Below are 17,933 nucleotides of genomic sequence, written 5' to 3' on the forward strand. Positions count from 1 at the left end.
TTAACTATAATCAATGTATTAATGTATGATTGTGTTGCAGCAGCTCATATCTAAACAATAGGTGATAACAATAGTAAGCAGCAATAGGAGCATGGCATAAGAATACAAATAAACAGGTTTATTGCAGTATCCTGCAATAAACCTGGAAATGAACTTCAAATTTGAAAACAAATGAACAATAAGCCAACTAGCTTTATTATAGACTGATAACGTTTGTAAATTTTGTAATTTTCATTTATGGTTTTTTTTGGAGGGGGGGGGGGGTATTTTGGGCCCCCCGTTCTACCACTCCCTGCATCTGTGTGTGTGTTACGTGCAATTCTTCTTCTTCTTCTTCTTCTTCTTCTTCTTCTTCTTCTTCTTCTTCTTCTTCTCCCCCCTCCTCCTTCTTCTCCTACTTGTTCTTCTTGTCCTTCTTCCTCTTCTTCTCCTTCTTCTCATTCTCCCTCTTCTTCTCCTTCTCCTCCTCATCCTTCTTCTTCCTCACCTGACACACTCCCCCTAATGGCCTCTAGGTGGTAGTGTTGCTCATGTTATTGTCCACATCATGGATCATTCATATTGCTTCTTGTCTTCATGATGCATTTCACTCTCATTACTAGAACTCTATTATCAGGGGTCCAGCCCCATTGTTTCTGTTCAGAACAAAATCGCGGCTGAAGTGTCTGCTGCTCAGAAACCGCCGAAGCCATGGACACGAATGATGGATAGTTGTATTCGGGGCAGACCAGACAAGCTGTCGTCCAATTTGCGAAAGGAGTTACGAGGAAACTGTGTTTTTTTTTACCCCCTGTTAAGGTCACATCAACACAGTGCAGACCTCTGATTGGTCGCAAACAAGCGCCACTGCGTCATCGTTGCGTGACACCACACGGTATCTGTTCTCGGGGTCTTTAAAAGAGGAGAATGTAAGACACAAACTCCCGAAATACAGGCGGTTTATTGAGCGTCCGAGCAGAACGCGCTGGAGCACCACTGTCCACAACGCATCATCACAGTTTGGATGAATGCACCATATATTTACCTGCATATCCCAGCATGCATTTGTATTCGACCTTAGATATCAAGCCAAATTCCAAATTTACGGTATACTACAAACGTAATATGGTGTATTGTATTTGTATGTATTCCAGTACAGACCATTCATTTGGTTATATGTCTTCCTGAATTGTAGTCAAAAATCATAACAAATTACACAGTAAAAGGAACATGAATTTATTGTGTCTGTGTCCTGAAATTATTGCATTCTTTTTGTGTTTTCGTTTTCCAGTCGCCACAGAGAAGCCGAAGGTCTAAGACAGCAGGGAACGTGCGGCCTTGGAGGTCAGCGATCAGATACCAGGATAACAAGATACGGAGACGCAAACTCCCGAAATACGAGCAGTGTATTTATTGTCTGAGCAGACATCTGCCAGCCAACTCGCAGCCAACTCGCAGCCAACTCGCAGCCAACTCGCAGCACGCGCAGCGGCTGCACGCCAGTCGGCAGTCCCAAGATGCCGTCGTCCAAGTTTGATTCAGATCGGTCCGTTATTGTAGAATAATTTAGTAAAAACTTGTGCGCACGTGCAAATGATGCACAGGTCATATGATAGCATTGCGGTCTAGTGATTGGTCAACAACAGGGACCTTACCAAGATGGCGGCACATGCAGATGCGACTGACGGCCGACTTTGATGGATGTCACAGATTCGACAAACCCACAGACAATCTGAATAAGATGTGTGTTTGGGGCGGTTCCAACATGGCGTTGTTTGAATTTCATCCAGGTCGGTTCAGGATTGTGAGTGGAGTTTGTGATCAACAATCACCACCTCACCAAGATGGCGCAACGCACAGATATAGTCACGATTGGACTTTAACTAAAGGAATATAAGATACAAACTCTCACACAGTGACAGGTATTATTTTACCAGAAGACAATTGGATTAAACATTGCAGCATATTAAAAATCATAAAAAAAAAAAATAAAGAAAATAAATATATACATATATATATATATATATAGTGTATATACGCTTCTGAGGACAACTGACACGCACCAGAGTAAGTTCTACAAAATAAAAACCCAATAACATCACTGTCAGAATTTATAGACATTCCAGAGAAATTAATGTATACAAACTTCCTGAATTATAATTACTGGTAAAAACAACCATAAGCAATTGCATAATAAAATGAACATGTGTGTATTGTGTATGTTTGAAATATTTTCATTCTTTTTATGTTTTTGCGTTCCTGATGCCTCAAGGTCAAACTGGGAAAGAACACTGTGCAAGTGCAACTATTGTGTAAATTTCATGTAAGACGATTATCGTTTACATTATATATGACGCTAAATCTTTTTATCTGTTTACACACTACCATGATAACGAATAATGATTATGGAGGTCAATAATAATACACTATAATAACTATAATAACTATAATATAATAACTACAAAGACTTTTATAATGTTTGGTTTTTGTTGACATAGAGTTGGAAATGTGTATGACTGAGGTCATACTTAAATTAGGTATTGTGCTGAACTGCATTTATTTTAATTGTTTGTACTCCCTATTGACATACATCAGGGGGGAAAGATATTTGGAACCTGAATATAATGCAGCTCAAACAACACCACCACCAACTATGACCTTGATGCTAAAACATATCACTGAATTAATACCTCTTCTATGACAGCGTAAAAAACCCAGAGGATGATAGACAACATAATACTACATTTATAACTCAGCTGCTGTATTGGATCACATTGGACCGTACAGGTGAACCTAATAAAGCGTACACCACGTGTACATTTAAGAACAACAGATTTTTATTTATCAAAAAACCAAAGCCACAGTTTAAACGACTGCATCACAAAAACACGGATAATGCGCTTCACTTTGTGTTTACTTCTGCTTTATCTTTACTTTACAGGCTGGGACTCACAGTCACTATGAAGGGCTCGTATCACCCTACTCCACTGTGGGAAAGGCAGAGTTGCCCTTCAACCCAACCGCCCCAACTCCAGAGCTACGAATGACGTTGACAGCCGTCGCCGCCCTCCCAGCACCAACAACTGTACCCTACACATCTTCAACCAGTGACTTCCGCATGCTTTTCCATTTCAACAAAGCATTGCGATACTCATCACGGTGGCCCTGCTCCTCCCAGTACGCACCACAAACACTGCTTCTGTCGTTTTTCATGGAAAGGACGCCCAACTGCAAGAACGCACCTTTGACCGACGACACCAGGCCAATGAAACTCAGTCTGTGGGAAAACCTGATTAAATAAGAAAACGACGGCCAATCCTACCGCACAAGTACGTGCTCACCCCTTCACTGAGCCACGCCGGTACCATGTAGGAACATTTCCTCCAGGGCGGCGACTTCCGCGTCAGCCACGCCGACACCGATACGGTCGCAGACATTGTCGAAAGGGACACGGACGACGCAGCAGCGGCGACTACGCCACATGACGCCGGAAAATAAGTTGTCACTTCACGTTACGTAAAGACGGCCTCATTTGTGTCACACGCCAGCTATTATACCTGGCAGCACCTTTACATAGTTGCTGTATGTTGGCCTTTGCTCCGTCCACCTACTGCTCCATAAGACACTTTTCTTGCACTCGTGGTTATTTTTTCCTCCATTCGGACTTCTCTCCGACCCTTTCACCACGACTCCAAAAAGAGTTAAAGTACTACAAGAGCCCACTACACTTCATTCCATTAGTATATATCCTCTACAACTGAAGTCAACTAAACCACTAACCCTAGTTTATTTATTTATAGGTTTATAAAATACATTATTATTATTATTGTGAAGGCCGGTTTTCTGTTGTTTTACGAAGTGCGATAAAATAATTCTGTTCCCCAAAGTGGATGAATAATCGTGATAAATAATGGTGATTATCATTTCAGCCGTAATCGTGCAGCTCTACTTCAGAATGATAACCGCCGTTAGTTGCGGCGTAGGAAACCCACCCACAGCCGCAAACACCGTCCCATCATAGAATTACACTGTTACCAGGCGGAAGGAATGAACTTTGCAGTCATAAAAACACACTGCAACAGAGACAAAGCACATCCCAACATTGAACTTTAACAAAGGGTTGACAACCCTGGACCCCCCGCGTATTGCTGCCTGCAGTTATATTTATTATTATAATTATTGTTGTTATTATTATTATTATTACTACTATTATTTTTTATTATTATATTATGTTATTATTATTTTTATTTTAATTATTATATTATTTTATTATTATTGTTATTATTATTTGCTATTGCCTTCTGTGTTATTGTTTCTCAGAAGCTGATTTCCTTCCTTTTCCACATGCTAAAATGACAAAACTCTTAAAAAAAAAAAAAAAAAGCATAATTTCACTGTTGCCACTGGGATTCCTCTTTTTTTTTTTTTTCCACCCAAACGATCATGTTAATAGCGTGGGCCCTCGGAGGCCACGCGCCCCAGCGCTGAATGGAATGCAGTTTATGGCCGGACACGCAGAGCAAGGCAGCTTTCCCATCAACACACTGAGAACAACCATGAAACTCCTGAAACGCCGATAAAAGACGAAGCCGGAGCCCCGCCCTGTGCTGTGCAGTAGCGGGACGTCTGTCGAAAACTGTTCCTTAAAGGATGGCTCCGCTTTTTCCCACCCAGGACTTATTATTAAAATGTTGGTTCCCGTCATGTATTTATAATTGTCCAATGGGCGGAAAAATAATAAACCTGCTTTTAAAAACAGGAAACTTACATTATAGAAACACATGTATTTGGGGGTTTTTCGAACATGTTTTGACAAGTTAAGCCAAGATAACATAGGACTAGAGTGACCCCCCTCCCCCCCGGGAGAATATTCAGGGAATAACAATAACAGTCACATCACATTTAATTTAGAACTACTTCTTGTCATTTCCGCAGTTCATACAGAGCATAACGTTGGCTCCAGCAGGCTGCCAGCGGGAAGCGACGCAACTTCCTGTTTCTCGCCTCTTGCGTCAGCATCAGCATGGAGCCAAAAGAGCTGACTCGAGCTGCAAAAAAAAGAGTCAGTGACGCCCTCAGAAGCCCGACCAAACGCGCAGTTTGTGACTACACCGCCCGACTATAATGTGAGTTCCCCCATTTTCAAAAAGGGAAAATTGAACCTTTCTCCGAGTCTTAATCGTTTGCCCCCTTGGAATGCATTGAAGAACCGCTGGGATGCAGTGAAGCCTGGTGAGAGGCTGCAGCAGAGTGGGAGGTTTCTCGGCAGTAAAGAAAGTTCCTTTCTGTGAACAGTTGTAAAAAAAAAAAAATGATGGAAACCAGCATTTTAAAGAACACTTGGGTTGAGAAAAATGGTGACCCAGCCCTTTAACTACTGGAGTGACGGCGGTGTTAAGTGACGCAGTAAAACACTTGGTTACTGCACTTAAGTGTTTATTTTTGGAAGTGTCTGTACTTCACTTTAGTTATTGTATTTCTGCTGACTTTTACTTTTACTCGGCTACATTTTGCCCCAAAAAAGTCGACTTTTTGAGAGCGACCGCCTCCTCCGGCGGCGATGCCGCCCCGCCCGCACTTGCTACGGCTGACGGACACCAACACCCGGCGGTGGCGGTCATTATGGCCAAATAACCCCCGACAGAGTGATATAAGACCCTGGTCAGGCCACCTGGGGTTATTCTGTGATAATGACCGGCTGGCTGCACGTTATCCCTTACCTAACCTTATATAAACCTTTTTACGATGAATATGTTAGAATCAGAGTGGACACGCCGGCGGTCAGACGGTCAAAACTCAGGATAAAGATTGCCTTCAAGATGTTATGACAAGTTATCACAGAACGCCTCTCCTTACGCCCGAGTGAGGGATGCATCGCGCCTTTTGTGCTTACTCCGAAAAATACGTCAATATTGGAAAAAAGAAGCGACCGGGATAAAATCGGAGCAAAAAGAAAAAAAATGATAAAGACGATGATTAAAACTAAGCTCATCGCAAAAAGCGCCTTTGTCTTTCCAGGGCGTCGACTTTTGCCGCTTAAACACCTTCGACGTCCGCTACGTTGGGACTTTTCCGCTCAAGCAGCGTCTGACCAGGACTTTCGCCTCCAGAGCACCAAAACCAAGACACCAGAGCGGCGCGTTGGTAAGATGTGTCTCCTTCTACTCGGCGCCGCCTCGTGACACCAAACCCCAGCCGCCTGTGAGCTGCTTCCGAGGAATCCCTCCGCTGCGGCGTCCGTGGAAAAGTGAATAGTTGTGAGTAGGAGCCCGGTGAGGTTTGGAAACCAAGCCACGCCGCTTGATTTCTTCCACGTGTTTCCTTTGGGAGCAGCGGCGCGATGCCTGGTCTGGAAACACTGCCTGGCCCCTGGGCACCGGCCGCGCCGGTGACTCATCCCAAAAAACGGAATAAATAAAAAAATAATAATAAAATAAAAAAGCTTTCCCATCAACGTTGGGCTCACGTGCACATCACACGTGCACTAAGGAACCACTAATCACATGGTTTGGTACAGAACACCCCCCGCCCCCTCCTTCTGCTGTGGCCACGTCGGTTCAGAACCAAAACAAGCGTGACACACACACACACACACACACGCACACACGCACACACGCACACACGCACACACTCACACACATACTCACACACACTCACACATACACACACACACACACACACACACACACGTACACAGACACACACACTGACACACACAGACACGCACACTCACACACATACTCACACACACTCACACATACACACACTCACACACACACAGACACACGCATGCGCACACACACACACATGCGCGCACGCACACACACACACACACACACACGGCTGCTGGTTGGTGCGTGGCGGTGCCGGCTGGTCATGTGGCCATGTGGTCATGTGACCGTACTTACTACCCGCTGATTCTACTCAGCAGGCATCGCCACGCACTTGACAGATAAAGATGATAAAAATACTGAAATAGGATTTTTAGTAAATATTATGAATGAAATAAAATGGATAGAAATAATAAAATTAGGAAATATAGATATTTCTATAGCATTAATATAATGTATGAAAATAATACAATTATTAATTATAGATGTTCTTCTAACATTAATTTAATATCTAAATAGAATAAAAGTCGTAATGATAAATAGTCTTATGGCATTAATGTAATGCATAACAAATAACACAACTAATAAAAGTAGGAACTCTAAATGCTGTTATTGCATGAGTATTAGGCACATAACATAGTGCGAGTTCTTATAGCATTAATATAATGGTACATGACACATCGGTGGAAGGCCCCGTCGCTGCTCCAGCCAGTGCAGCTGGACCGGCCCTCGGCCGTGGAGCCGTCCCACCCAGCCGGGCGCTCCCCAGCCGGGCCTCGGTGTCCGGGCGTGGCGGGGCGGGGCGGGGCGGGGCCGACTGAGTCCTCACCACCGAGGGCCGGCGCTGCACAGAGGGCTGGCCAGGGACCACCAGAGCCCACTTCAAAGGGGGTGAGAGGCCCAGAAGCAGGACCAAAACCACCACAACCCGTTACATCCATTAGGACCCAGACGGGTGGAGCCGATGACGGAGGGCCGGGTCCACGTCCAGGCCAGAGGGGCGGAAACACCAGTTTATTTATTTCTATTTATCCCACAGTGGCTCTGTGGAGTACTCAGTTTTGATTGGTTGATAGCGAACATCAATGGTCAGTTATTTTTGAATAGCTACCGTTGATCTGTTCAAATGGACCTCCACGCCTGGCTTCACATCCCTGGTATCGCTTGCTACATGCTAATGCTAATGCTAGCTACTGTAGCGGCGGCATCTTCTGACGCTGCACAGAAAAGTCTTGAAGAGGTGACTGCAGACGTTGACATCAAAACTTCCCTGAATGTCCAATTTAACGTTAATAACTGTAAATAAATCGGCGATAGCTTGTTTCTTCTGGGTAGATCTTTAAACTAGACAAACAGGATCATGTGCAGCCACATGGTCATTATCGTAAAATAATCCCCATTATTTTGCGATAAGGACGGCTTGCCGCACATTACCCCTCACTGTATCATCATCCCTGTCGGCCTTGGGTGCCAGAGTGCTCACATCACCTTTTAGTTGAAATGAGTGACATAACATAGACTAGCATGTGTATAATGAGCCGGTACTTTCTGACCACATAAAAAATACGGAATATTGACCCTGAAATGATTTTTTTATTACTAGTACGAGCAGTTTAAAGAGCTCCCACCGAGGAAAAATAGTCACAACAACAACATGAAACCAGGCGGAGAATTGGTTTCCCGTGGCCCGAACCGTCGGCAACCTAAGCGCCGGCTTAGGGCCCCCGGGGCCACCAGAGGGCCCCCAAGGACGGCGGGCGGTAGGGGGGCGCGGGGGGGGAAATGCGTAATGGAGAGGGAGCGATCTACGCTCGGCTGCGTGTCCCTGTTCCCTGTTCCCCCAAACAAAACAAATGAAAACGGCCTGTATTTATTTTGGATTGTATTCGTTTTCCTCCGTTTCCTAATTGAACATCCCACACAGCCACAGTGTTGTAATGATGTAACATAATACGGGTGAAATTTCGTATCATTTCGGTAAATGATTACGAAATGCGGGTGTGGCGTTGGGGATAAGCGGCTCCGGGCTGTGATGTCAGGCTCCCCAGGCCCGACGCCGCCTCAACAGGGTTCCTAAAAACAGCCCCCGAGCCGAGGGAAGCCGCTTCTAAAAATAGGGGGCGGGGGTTGGGGCGGGGGGATTATCCCGGAGAGGCAGCCGCTCTCGAGCCTTTCCGTTCGGCGTGAATCATCTGACGGGTTATTCCTGCTAAAAACACTTTATTTATGGGGAAAAAAAAGTTATTTATACAAAAACACTTTATTTAGCCTGAGTGATGGAAGCGCGCCCACGGTTCGAGTCCCCCCCTGGCCCCGCCCCACGCCCTTCTAATCCTGTGCCTCCCCTCCGCGTCGTCCTTCCTTCCTCATATTATCTCTTGGTGCTCCCGAGGCTCCGCAACTGGAAGCCGTCTCATGATCGGATCTGAGTCACGAACCCCCTTCAGGCCCGGGGGTCCGGCTCCGCGGGGGCCGATCTTCTGAGGAGGCAGTACAAGTGGTACAGGCACAACCACACGCTTTCAGAGATGTACCACGTCTGAGCTTCACTGCGTGACGACGCCCACGTTTTGTGATAACTTGAAATAACCTCTTGGAGGCGACGCGTATAAGCTTCGCCGTGCTTCGGCCTTCTGACTGCTGGTGTGATATTACATGACGTTAATTATTACACATTCATGATCAAAAAGTTCGGACTTTCTAGGTTAAATAAAGGTTAAATAAGTGATCATGTGCAGCCAGCCGGTCATTATCTCTATATAAATCATCTCTAAAGGTTCACCTGGAAAGACTTGTGTCCAGCACTGCACAGCATATTACCATTATGTTATATATTATATATATTATATATGATATATTATATATTATATATATATATTATATATGATATATATATATTATATATATTATATATTATATATTATATATTATATATTATATATATATATTATATATGATATATATATTATATATATATGATATATTATAATATATATATGATATATTATATAAATTATATATTATATAATAAATTATATATTATATATTATATATATTATAGGATCAGATAAGAGCAATTCTGGAATTCTGGAAGCTTGTGATCATATATATATATATATATATATAGTTATTTTATTTAGTTTATGTATATGCACAAAATGTGCATATACATAAACAAGGTTTTACAGACAGACAGATAGATTGATAAATAGATAGACAGATAGACAGAAAGACAGACAAATAGACAGACAGACAGACAGACAGACAGACAGACAGATAAGGTTTGAACTTAACACGACACTAATGACAACATTCCTAACGAGCTCCATCGTCCATAAAGTAAATATTACATAAAGATATGAACCATAGAACTCAAACCTGAGTCTCAGGTGACTCAACACATCGGTCATGTGCTCACTAACATCACACCAAGCTGTCGATGAATCAGATCGCTCCGTTCCAGCTAGGTGTTTAATAAAGAGCTGGAGACGCTGTTCTCAGAGAGAATACACAGCAAGGAATACACACACACACATACGCACACACACACGCACACGCACGCACACACCCACAGACACACAGACACACACACCCGCACACCCACACACACACACACACACACACACACAGACACAGGCACACACACACACACACACACCCACAGACACAGGCACACACACACACACACACACAAGGACACAGGCACACACACACACACACACAAGGACACAGGCACACACACACACACACACAAGGACACAGGCACACACACACACACACACACACACACACACACACACACAAACAGACACAAACTGAAATACGTGTTAATCATTGATAGGACGGGAACAAAGGAGATAGTTCCAGGCGTGTTTATGAAATTCCACAGTTGGTTTGAACTCCATAACAGTGACACACAGAGACACAACAACCCAGGGGTGTCACAGATACGACCCGTGGGGCCAGATCGGGTCCACAACGGGGCCCAATGGGGGCCCCCGTTGGGAGGGGATATGGGGAGGGTATAAGGATATGTATTGTAAAAAAATAACTCAATGAAAAATGTCATATCATAAATATGTGCATCGAGGAGACAGATTAGGAGTTGAAGACACTCTAGGGGACAGTCTAGGAGCTAGAAGACCCTCTAGGAGCTAGGAGACACTCAAGGGGACACTAGTCTAGTCTTGACACTAGGAAAATCTCTAGGAGACACTGTAGGAGCAAGGAGACACTCTAGGGGACAGTCTAGACACTAGGAAAAACTCAAGGAGACACTCTAGGAGCTAGGAGACACTAGGGGACAGTCCAGACACTAGGAAAAACTCCGGGAGACACTATGAGACAGTCCAGGAGTCGGAGACACCCTAAGGGACAGTCTAGGAGCTAGGAAACACCCAAGGAGACACTCTAAGAGCTAGGAGACAGTTTAGGAGACAATCTAGGAGCTAGGAGACACCATAGGAGACAGTATAGGAGCTAGGAAACACTCTTGGAGACAGTGTAGGAGCTAGGAGACCCAATACATGCCCAATACGTCGATCGCGATCGTCCGGTAGATGGCGGAGGTAGTGCGGCTCCATCGTGCGCCATTCGAAAGTTTCTATTTTTTCCAACCGATCTGAGCGTCGTGTTGAATGAGCTCCATTCCGAGCTGCACGGAAAAGACGAGACCGGGGTCAACGTGATCAGTTCAGTCAACGCTTCCAAACGAAAAAAATGCAACTCCTCCCCTCAAAGCTGCAGCGCCACGACTTGGGGAGCTTTCAAAATCTGGCGTCAGAGCTGGAGACCCGAGGCAAGGCGCGTGTGCGCAACACAGAGCAGGCGGAAAAGTGTCCGTCAGACTCTGACAAACGGTGTGGATGTGCCGCCCATTCAGGGAAGACGTTGAGGTTGATTCACTCCAACACTGCTCCACCTGAGCTGCTCTGCGGTGGAGGACGAGATGTTGACACCACGGGCTGAGGTTCAGCTCAAGTCCAGGGCGCATGGACGGTTTTTGAACTTACTCACGGAGGAAAAGTACCCAGGCATGAGGAAATGTGCTGCCTCCTTGACTGCATTAATGGGCTGTACTTATTAATGCGAGTCAGCCTTTTTCCCGCATGAAGATAATTAAGTCCAAATAGCGTTCCACCGTGACTGATGATCATTTGGAAGCTGCCTGAGGCTGGCTACCAGCAGCTACTGGCAACCCTGACGACTCCATTCAGTGCGAGTCATCAGAGTTAGGTAGTGACCATAATGTATTTAATTGTATTGTGCCATAAGGGTTCATGCAGTGATGCAAGGTACGCCAACATATATTGTAAATATAAAGTATACTCAGTATATATATAAATACATATATTTAGCATTTCATAATGCAGGTAGATCATTTTGACCTGGTCATTTTAAAAGTAGCTCGCAAGCCGAAAAAGTGTGGGCACCCCTGATCTAGGCCCTAGGAAACACTATAGGGGACACTATAGGAGCTAGGGGACACTCGAGGAGACCATAGGAGCTAGGACACAGTGGAGGAGCTGGACCCAGAATGACTTTGACTAAACGACAGCCTTGTTCGTCGGCGCTTCTGAGGTTGCGGTCGGTTCCCTCTCCCTGGGCGATCAGTCCTTTCCTTTTTAAGAAAAAATAATGCGTGATCTTCCTCTCGCATCTTTCTACACATTCTATTCCGAGTCGCAGACATTTTTGGGAGCAATTCAGTGTCAGTAGGAACCAGGAAAGCACCTCAGTGGGTTACGGGCTCTCCAGCTGACTTGGACATACTCTCCACTGGATGTGCATGAAGGGAGCACATCTCCGATGACTACCCCTCCGTAGAATTACAGTTTTTTCAAGTTTTTTCAAGGTTTTCCAGGGCGTTAAAGGTCTACACCTGGAGACCTTGTAGGAGACAGTGTAGGAGCTAGAAGTCGGTGTAGGATCTAGGAGACAGTCTTGACGCTAGGACACAGTGTAGGAGCTAGGAGACAGCGTAGAAGCTAGGAGATGGTGTAGGAGCTAGGAGACAGTGTAGGAGTAAGGAGACAGTGTAGGAGCTAGGGCACGATGTAAGAGCTATGAGACAGTGTAGGAGCTAGGAGATGGTGTAGGAGCTAGGAGATGGTGTAGGAGCTAGGAAATGGTGTAGGAGCTAGGAGACGGCGAAGGAGTGAGGAATAAGTGGAGGAGTTAGGAGACGGTGAAGGAGCTAGGAGACAGTGTAGGAGCTAGGACACAATGTAGGAGCTAGGAGACAGAGTAGGAGCTAGGAGACGGTGTAGGAGCTCGGAGACAGTGCAGGGGCTAGGAGACAGTGTAGGAGCTAGGAGAAAACCTATGAGAAAATGTAGGAGCTAGGAGACAGTGTAGGAGCTAGGAAACAGCGTAGGAAGCAGGAGACATTCTTGGAGGCAATCTAAAAGCTAGGGGACGATCTGGGAGCTAGGGGGCAAAGTAGGAGCTAGGAGATGAGTTAGGAAACCGGGCACATGACAGTGTAGGAGCATAGGAGCGAGGCGACAGTCCAGGGGCGAGGAGACACTCCTGGAGGCAGTCTAGGAGCAAGGAGGCAGTCCAGGACCTAGGGGACAGGAACTGACCTCGATGATGTAATCGTTGCCGTCCTTTCCGTGCACGGCCTTCACGGCACAGATGTCCAGACCTCCAAACATGTCGGAGCAGGAGTCCACCCACAGCCGATACCTGGAGCCCAGAGACGAAAACAGCTGGTCAAAACAACCTCCCATCCAGACACGAAAAACATCCAGGGTCAGTCCGTCTCCAAACCACGTCGCAAAATAACTGTACCACCCTGGTTGAATACCACCTATTTTATTTGTATAATACAGCACTTCCTTGTTGGGTTTATGTTAAAACAATTTAGCGATTTAGGGTTAGCACCTTTTATTGTTTTTCAGGACAAGTTGAGACCTGTTGACCACCAGATATGCATGGGAGTGGTCTTATCCAATGTCTAGGAGCTAGGGGACACTCCAGGAGAAAGTCTAGGAGCTAGGGGAGACTCTAGAAGACAGTCAAGGAACTAGGAGACACTCTATGAGAAGGTCTAGGAACTAGAAGACACTAGGAGACAGTCTGGGAACTAGGAGACACTCAAAAAAAGAGTCTAGGAGCTAGGGGACACTCCAGGAGACAATCTAGGAGCTGGGAGACACTCTAGGAGAAAGTCTAGGAGCTAGGGGACACTCTAGGAGAAAGTCTAGGAGGTAGGGGACACTCTAGGAGAACGTCTAGGAGTTAGGGGACACTCTAGGAGACAGTCTAGGAGCTAGGAGACACTCTATGAAGAGGTCTAGGAGCTAGGAGACACTCTATGAGAGGTTCTAGGAGCTAGAAGACACTAGGAGTCAGTCTAGGAACTAGGAGACACTCAAAAAAGAGTCTAGGAGCTAGAGAACACTCTAGGAGACAATCTAGGAGCTGGGAGACACTCTAGGAGAGAATCTAGCAGCTTTGAGACAGAGTAGGCAGTAGAAGGCAGTGTAGGAGCCACTCTAGGAGACAATCTAGGTGCTAGGGGATACTCTAGGAGATAATGTAGGAGCTTCAACGCAGAGTAGGAGGTAGAAGGCAGTGTAGGAGAAACTCTAGGAGACAGTCTAGGTGCTAGGGGACACTCTAGGAGACAAGGTAGGAGCTTCAAGGCTGAGTAGGAGGTAGGAGACAGCGTAGGAGACACTCTAGGAGACAGTCTAGGAGCTAGGGGTCACTCTAGGAGATAATGTAGGAGCTTCAAGGCAGAGTAGGAGGTAGGAGACACTCTTTCAGGGCTGTCCCACCTGTCCGTCATGGCGATCTGTTCCAACATGGCCGAGCCCGTGTTTGCTTTCCAGTTCCCAGAGATGGACGTCCTCCTGAAAGGGAAGACGGTGAGACACAAAACAGGAAGTGAATCCTAAGTCCAGTCATCCAACATGGCCGGAGACGAAGGCCACGCCCGACCAGGACTTAGTCATTGTGAAGCCCGGCTGCTCGGATCTGGGACGGGTTTCCTCAGGGGGGGGCAGCGGGAGGAGATGTTATCATCGCGGCGCGGCCATGTTGTTTTTGGGAGACGCGCTTCCATGACTCAGGCTGGGGGCATGGGGCGGGGGCCGGCGGGGGACTCGAACCGTGACGTCTCTGTGAGGGGATGGAACCGTGCAGCAGCTGGGGGACGCTCTCGGAGACAATCTAGGACAGTCAAAGTGCTTTAAGTATAAATAACTTTTTTAAGTATCAATAAAGTTTTTAATATAAATAACTATCTTTTAGTATATAACTTTATTTTAGTATAAAAAGTGGCTTTAGTATAAATAACTCTTTTAAGTATCAATAAAGTGTTTTAAATACAAATACCTTTTTTTAGTATAAATAAGTGTTTTTAGTAGGGATGGATCTGGAACAGTCTAGGAGCTAGGGGACACTATGAGTCTGTTTAGGAGCTAGTGGACACTAAAGGAGACAATCTTAGACAGTCTAAGTGTTTTAAGTATAAATAAAGTGTTTTTACTGTAAATAACTTTTTTAAGTGTGAATAACTTTTTTATAAAAATAAAGTGTTTTTAATATAGATAACTTTTTTTTGTAAAAATTAAGTCTTTCGAGTATAAATAAAGTGTTTTTAGTGTAAATAACTTTTTTTTTTTGTATAAATTAAGTGTTTCTAGTATAAATAAAGTGTTTTAAGTATAAATAACTTTTTTTTTGTAATAACTATGTGTTTCTAGTATAAATAAAGTGTTCTTAGTATAAATTAAGTTTTAGTAGTACATTTTCTTTACTTTTAGTCAAGGTACATAAATCTTTCTTCCAAGGAAACAGAAAGTGAGGACTAAACACAAGAGCTTTGTACTGCAACCACTCGGCAAGTGATAAATCCGAGCCGGACTTGAACGCAGCGTGCGGTCTGACGAGCTTCCTGTTGTGACTCTAATTTAATGGAGGCCCCGGCGGCGCTGCGGGGGGATCTGGAAGCTGCAGATAATAACAGACGACTATTGTTAGTGGCAATTGAAGGAGAATTATTCCACATCCCAGACGTCACCACGCAGGACATCAAGGTTGTTAAAACAGAGCACAGGTGCATTCTGGGAAAGCTCCTGCACTCACACGGCGTGCAGGCCGCCAGCCAAGTGACACTGACTCTGGCGTGGAAGAGGCTGCTTCCAAACCACCTGTGTACATGTGTTACAACCAAAATGCAAGATATCCTACGCCAGGTGGTTCCCAACCTGGGGTTCGCAACCCCCACGTGAAGGTCACTTTATAATGCACACGGGGTCACTGGACTCCGATAGATTGGTATATGATACATTTGTATTCGATTGAGATTTTGTTTTATCCTTAACATTTTGACATTTTAGATTTCGTATTTTTTTTAATCGTCGTAAGATATTTTAAGTATTTTTTTCAATAAAACATGTGGTTAGATAATAATTTTGTGTCATCCTCAATTCCCAACTACCCTGATATAAAACTCTGATATTAAAACAGCCGTTGTGTTGCTCAAATTGACATGAAAAAAATGTCCTAATATGACAAACTGGAATGTACGCACTTTGACATTTTATAAATTACAGTAAGAAATGTTCTTATTTTGGGCCAAAAAATGTCAACACATTAAAAAATAAAAAAAAAGAAATATTATATCTAATTTCTTATTTTTTATTTTTTATATATTATCATTTATTTTTATTTTTTGTGGGAGCTCTTCCTGTCATGTGTTTTTGGCAATTTCCGGTTGGCAAATTTTATTGAAATTGTATTTTAATGCCTACTTTTTCAGATTGTTAAGCTTTTTTTAATGTACTTGGCGGAATAAACTGATTCTGAGAATATTGATAAAATTGGTGGTACTGGCTTCCAAAATAATAATAAAATAGGAGAAAATGTGTGACCCTCTGAAATCTACGGGAGCTGAGGTTGAGCCCCCGTTCTGCACGTTCATTATCAACCACAACTGGACTGAAAACACGTGGTGCGTTTGGGTAAACTCGTGAAACTTGTAACCCCTCACATGTAGGCCTTGTAGTTGCTGCCGATCTTCTGGATGCGGATGTCGTACTTGGAGAGCACGTAGGGCTCGGAGGTGGCGTAGGTGTTGGCCAGGGCCACCACGCTGGTGATGTCCTGGAAGTCCTGCTGGTTCTCCACTTTGATCTGCGAATGAGACGCCGCTCGTTAGCCACGGCGCTGATTACAAAGTAGCGCGGCCGTTAGAACGCCGCGGGAGTTTCTCGCCGACGCAGACGCCATAATGAGAAGCTCCTGGTCTGGAAAAGCCCCGGGTTCATTTTCACTGTCCCGTGTTGTGTTGCGTTGAGTGACGCACGACTCGTTTGCCGTGAACAAAGAGTTTTGCAGTCTGGAGTCACGGGAAAATCAAACACAAAACAGTTGCTGAGGACTAAACTAAATCCCAAGGACAAAAACAAAGCCGGGGCATTTGTCATCATTAGTTCTCAAAAAGGAGTCAAACCTCCCGTCGCCAGGCTCACTCTCGGTGCGAAACTTGTTGTGATGAGCACAGAGTTGCTGTTCTGATGGAACTGATCAATTACAGGAATAACCCCCGGGCCACACCCGCTTCAGATACGCTGTTATGTTTTAAATGTGGAAGCGGAAGCGACCGTGTCATAAGACCCCCCGGGGCTTTTTCATGGGCGCAGAGTGTGAACTGGAACGTAGATTCCCATTGTCCATTCAAAAGATATATTTAGTGAAGATATTTAGTTACCAAGGCCTAAAATCGCTGATGTGCGGTCCAAAATGAGTTATATTTCACTTGCGTTTGCGTTATTTCAGACAGGCACCAGGTCGTCTCGGGGTCCTAGTGCCCGTCAGGCTCCGTATGAAACTCTGCATATAAACAACGAACGCTAATCCCACTAACGAATGCAACTACCTTCATGAACAAACGTGAATAGTGACAGTCAGACAGACAGACAGATAGACAGACAGATAGACAGTCAGATGGACAGACAGACCGATAGACGGACGGACGGACGGACAATGACGGACAGACTCACAGACCGATAGACGGACAGACTGACTGATGGAAGGACAGACAGACAGACAGACAGACAGACTGATAGACGGACAGACAGACAGACAGACCGATAGACGGACGGAGAGACAGACAGACCGATAGCCCAACAGACGGACGGACGGACGGACTGACAGACAGACAGACCGATAGACGGACAGACAGATGGACAGACAGACAGACAGACCGATAGACGGACAGACAGACAAATAGTCGGACAGACATACAGACAGTCGGACAGACGGACAGACAGATGGAAGGACGGAGAGATGGACCGACAGACAGACCGATGGACGGAAAGACGGACA

At 45.1% G+C, this 17,933-nt stretch overlaps 1 protein-coding gene across 2 annotated transcripts in view; it reads right to left on the reverse strand.

Annotated features, from left to right (window-relative positions):
* Positions 1–17,933, reverse strand: part of syn3 (synapsin III) — a gene marked incomplete at both ends in the record, with an annotated part of 105,933 nt that overhangs the window by 3,105 nt on the left and 84,895 nt on the right. For both annotated transcript variants that reach the window (XM_080022457.1, XM_080022458.1), the window contains 3 exons: positions 13,178–13,280; positions 14,378–14,452; positions 16,597–16,739. In XM_080022457.1, the coding sequence (XP_079878583.1) occupies positions 13,178–13,280; positions 14,378–14,452; positions 16,597–16,739 (321 nt within the window). The remainder of the gene's footprint in view (positions 1–13,177; positions 13,281–14,377; positions 14,453–16,596; positions 16,740–17,933) is intronic.

Source organism: Zeus faber (assembly GCF_960531495.2).
Source record: "Zeus faber genome assembly, chromosome: 21".
NCBI lineage: Eukaryota > Metazoa > Chordata > Actinopteri > Zeiformes > Zeidae > Zeus > Zeus faber.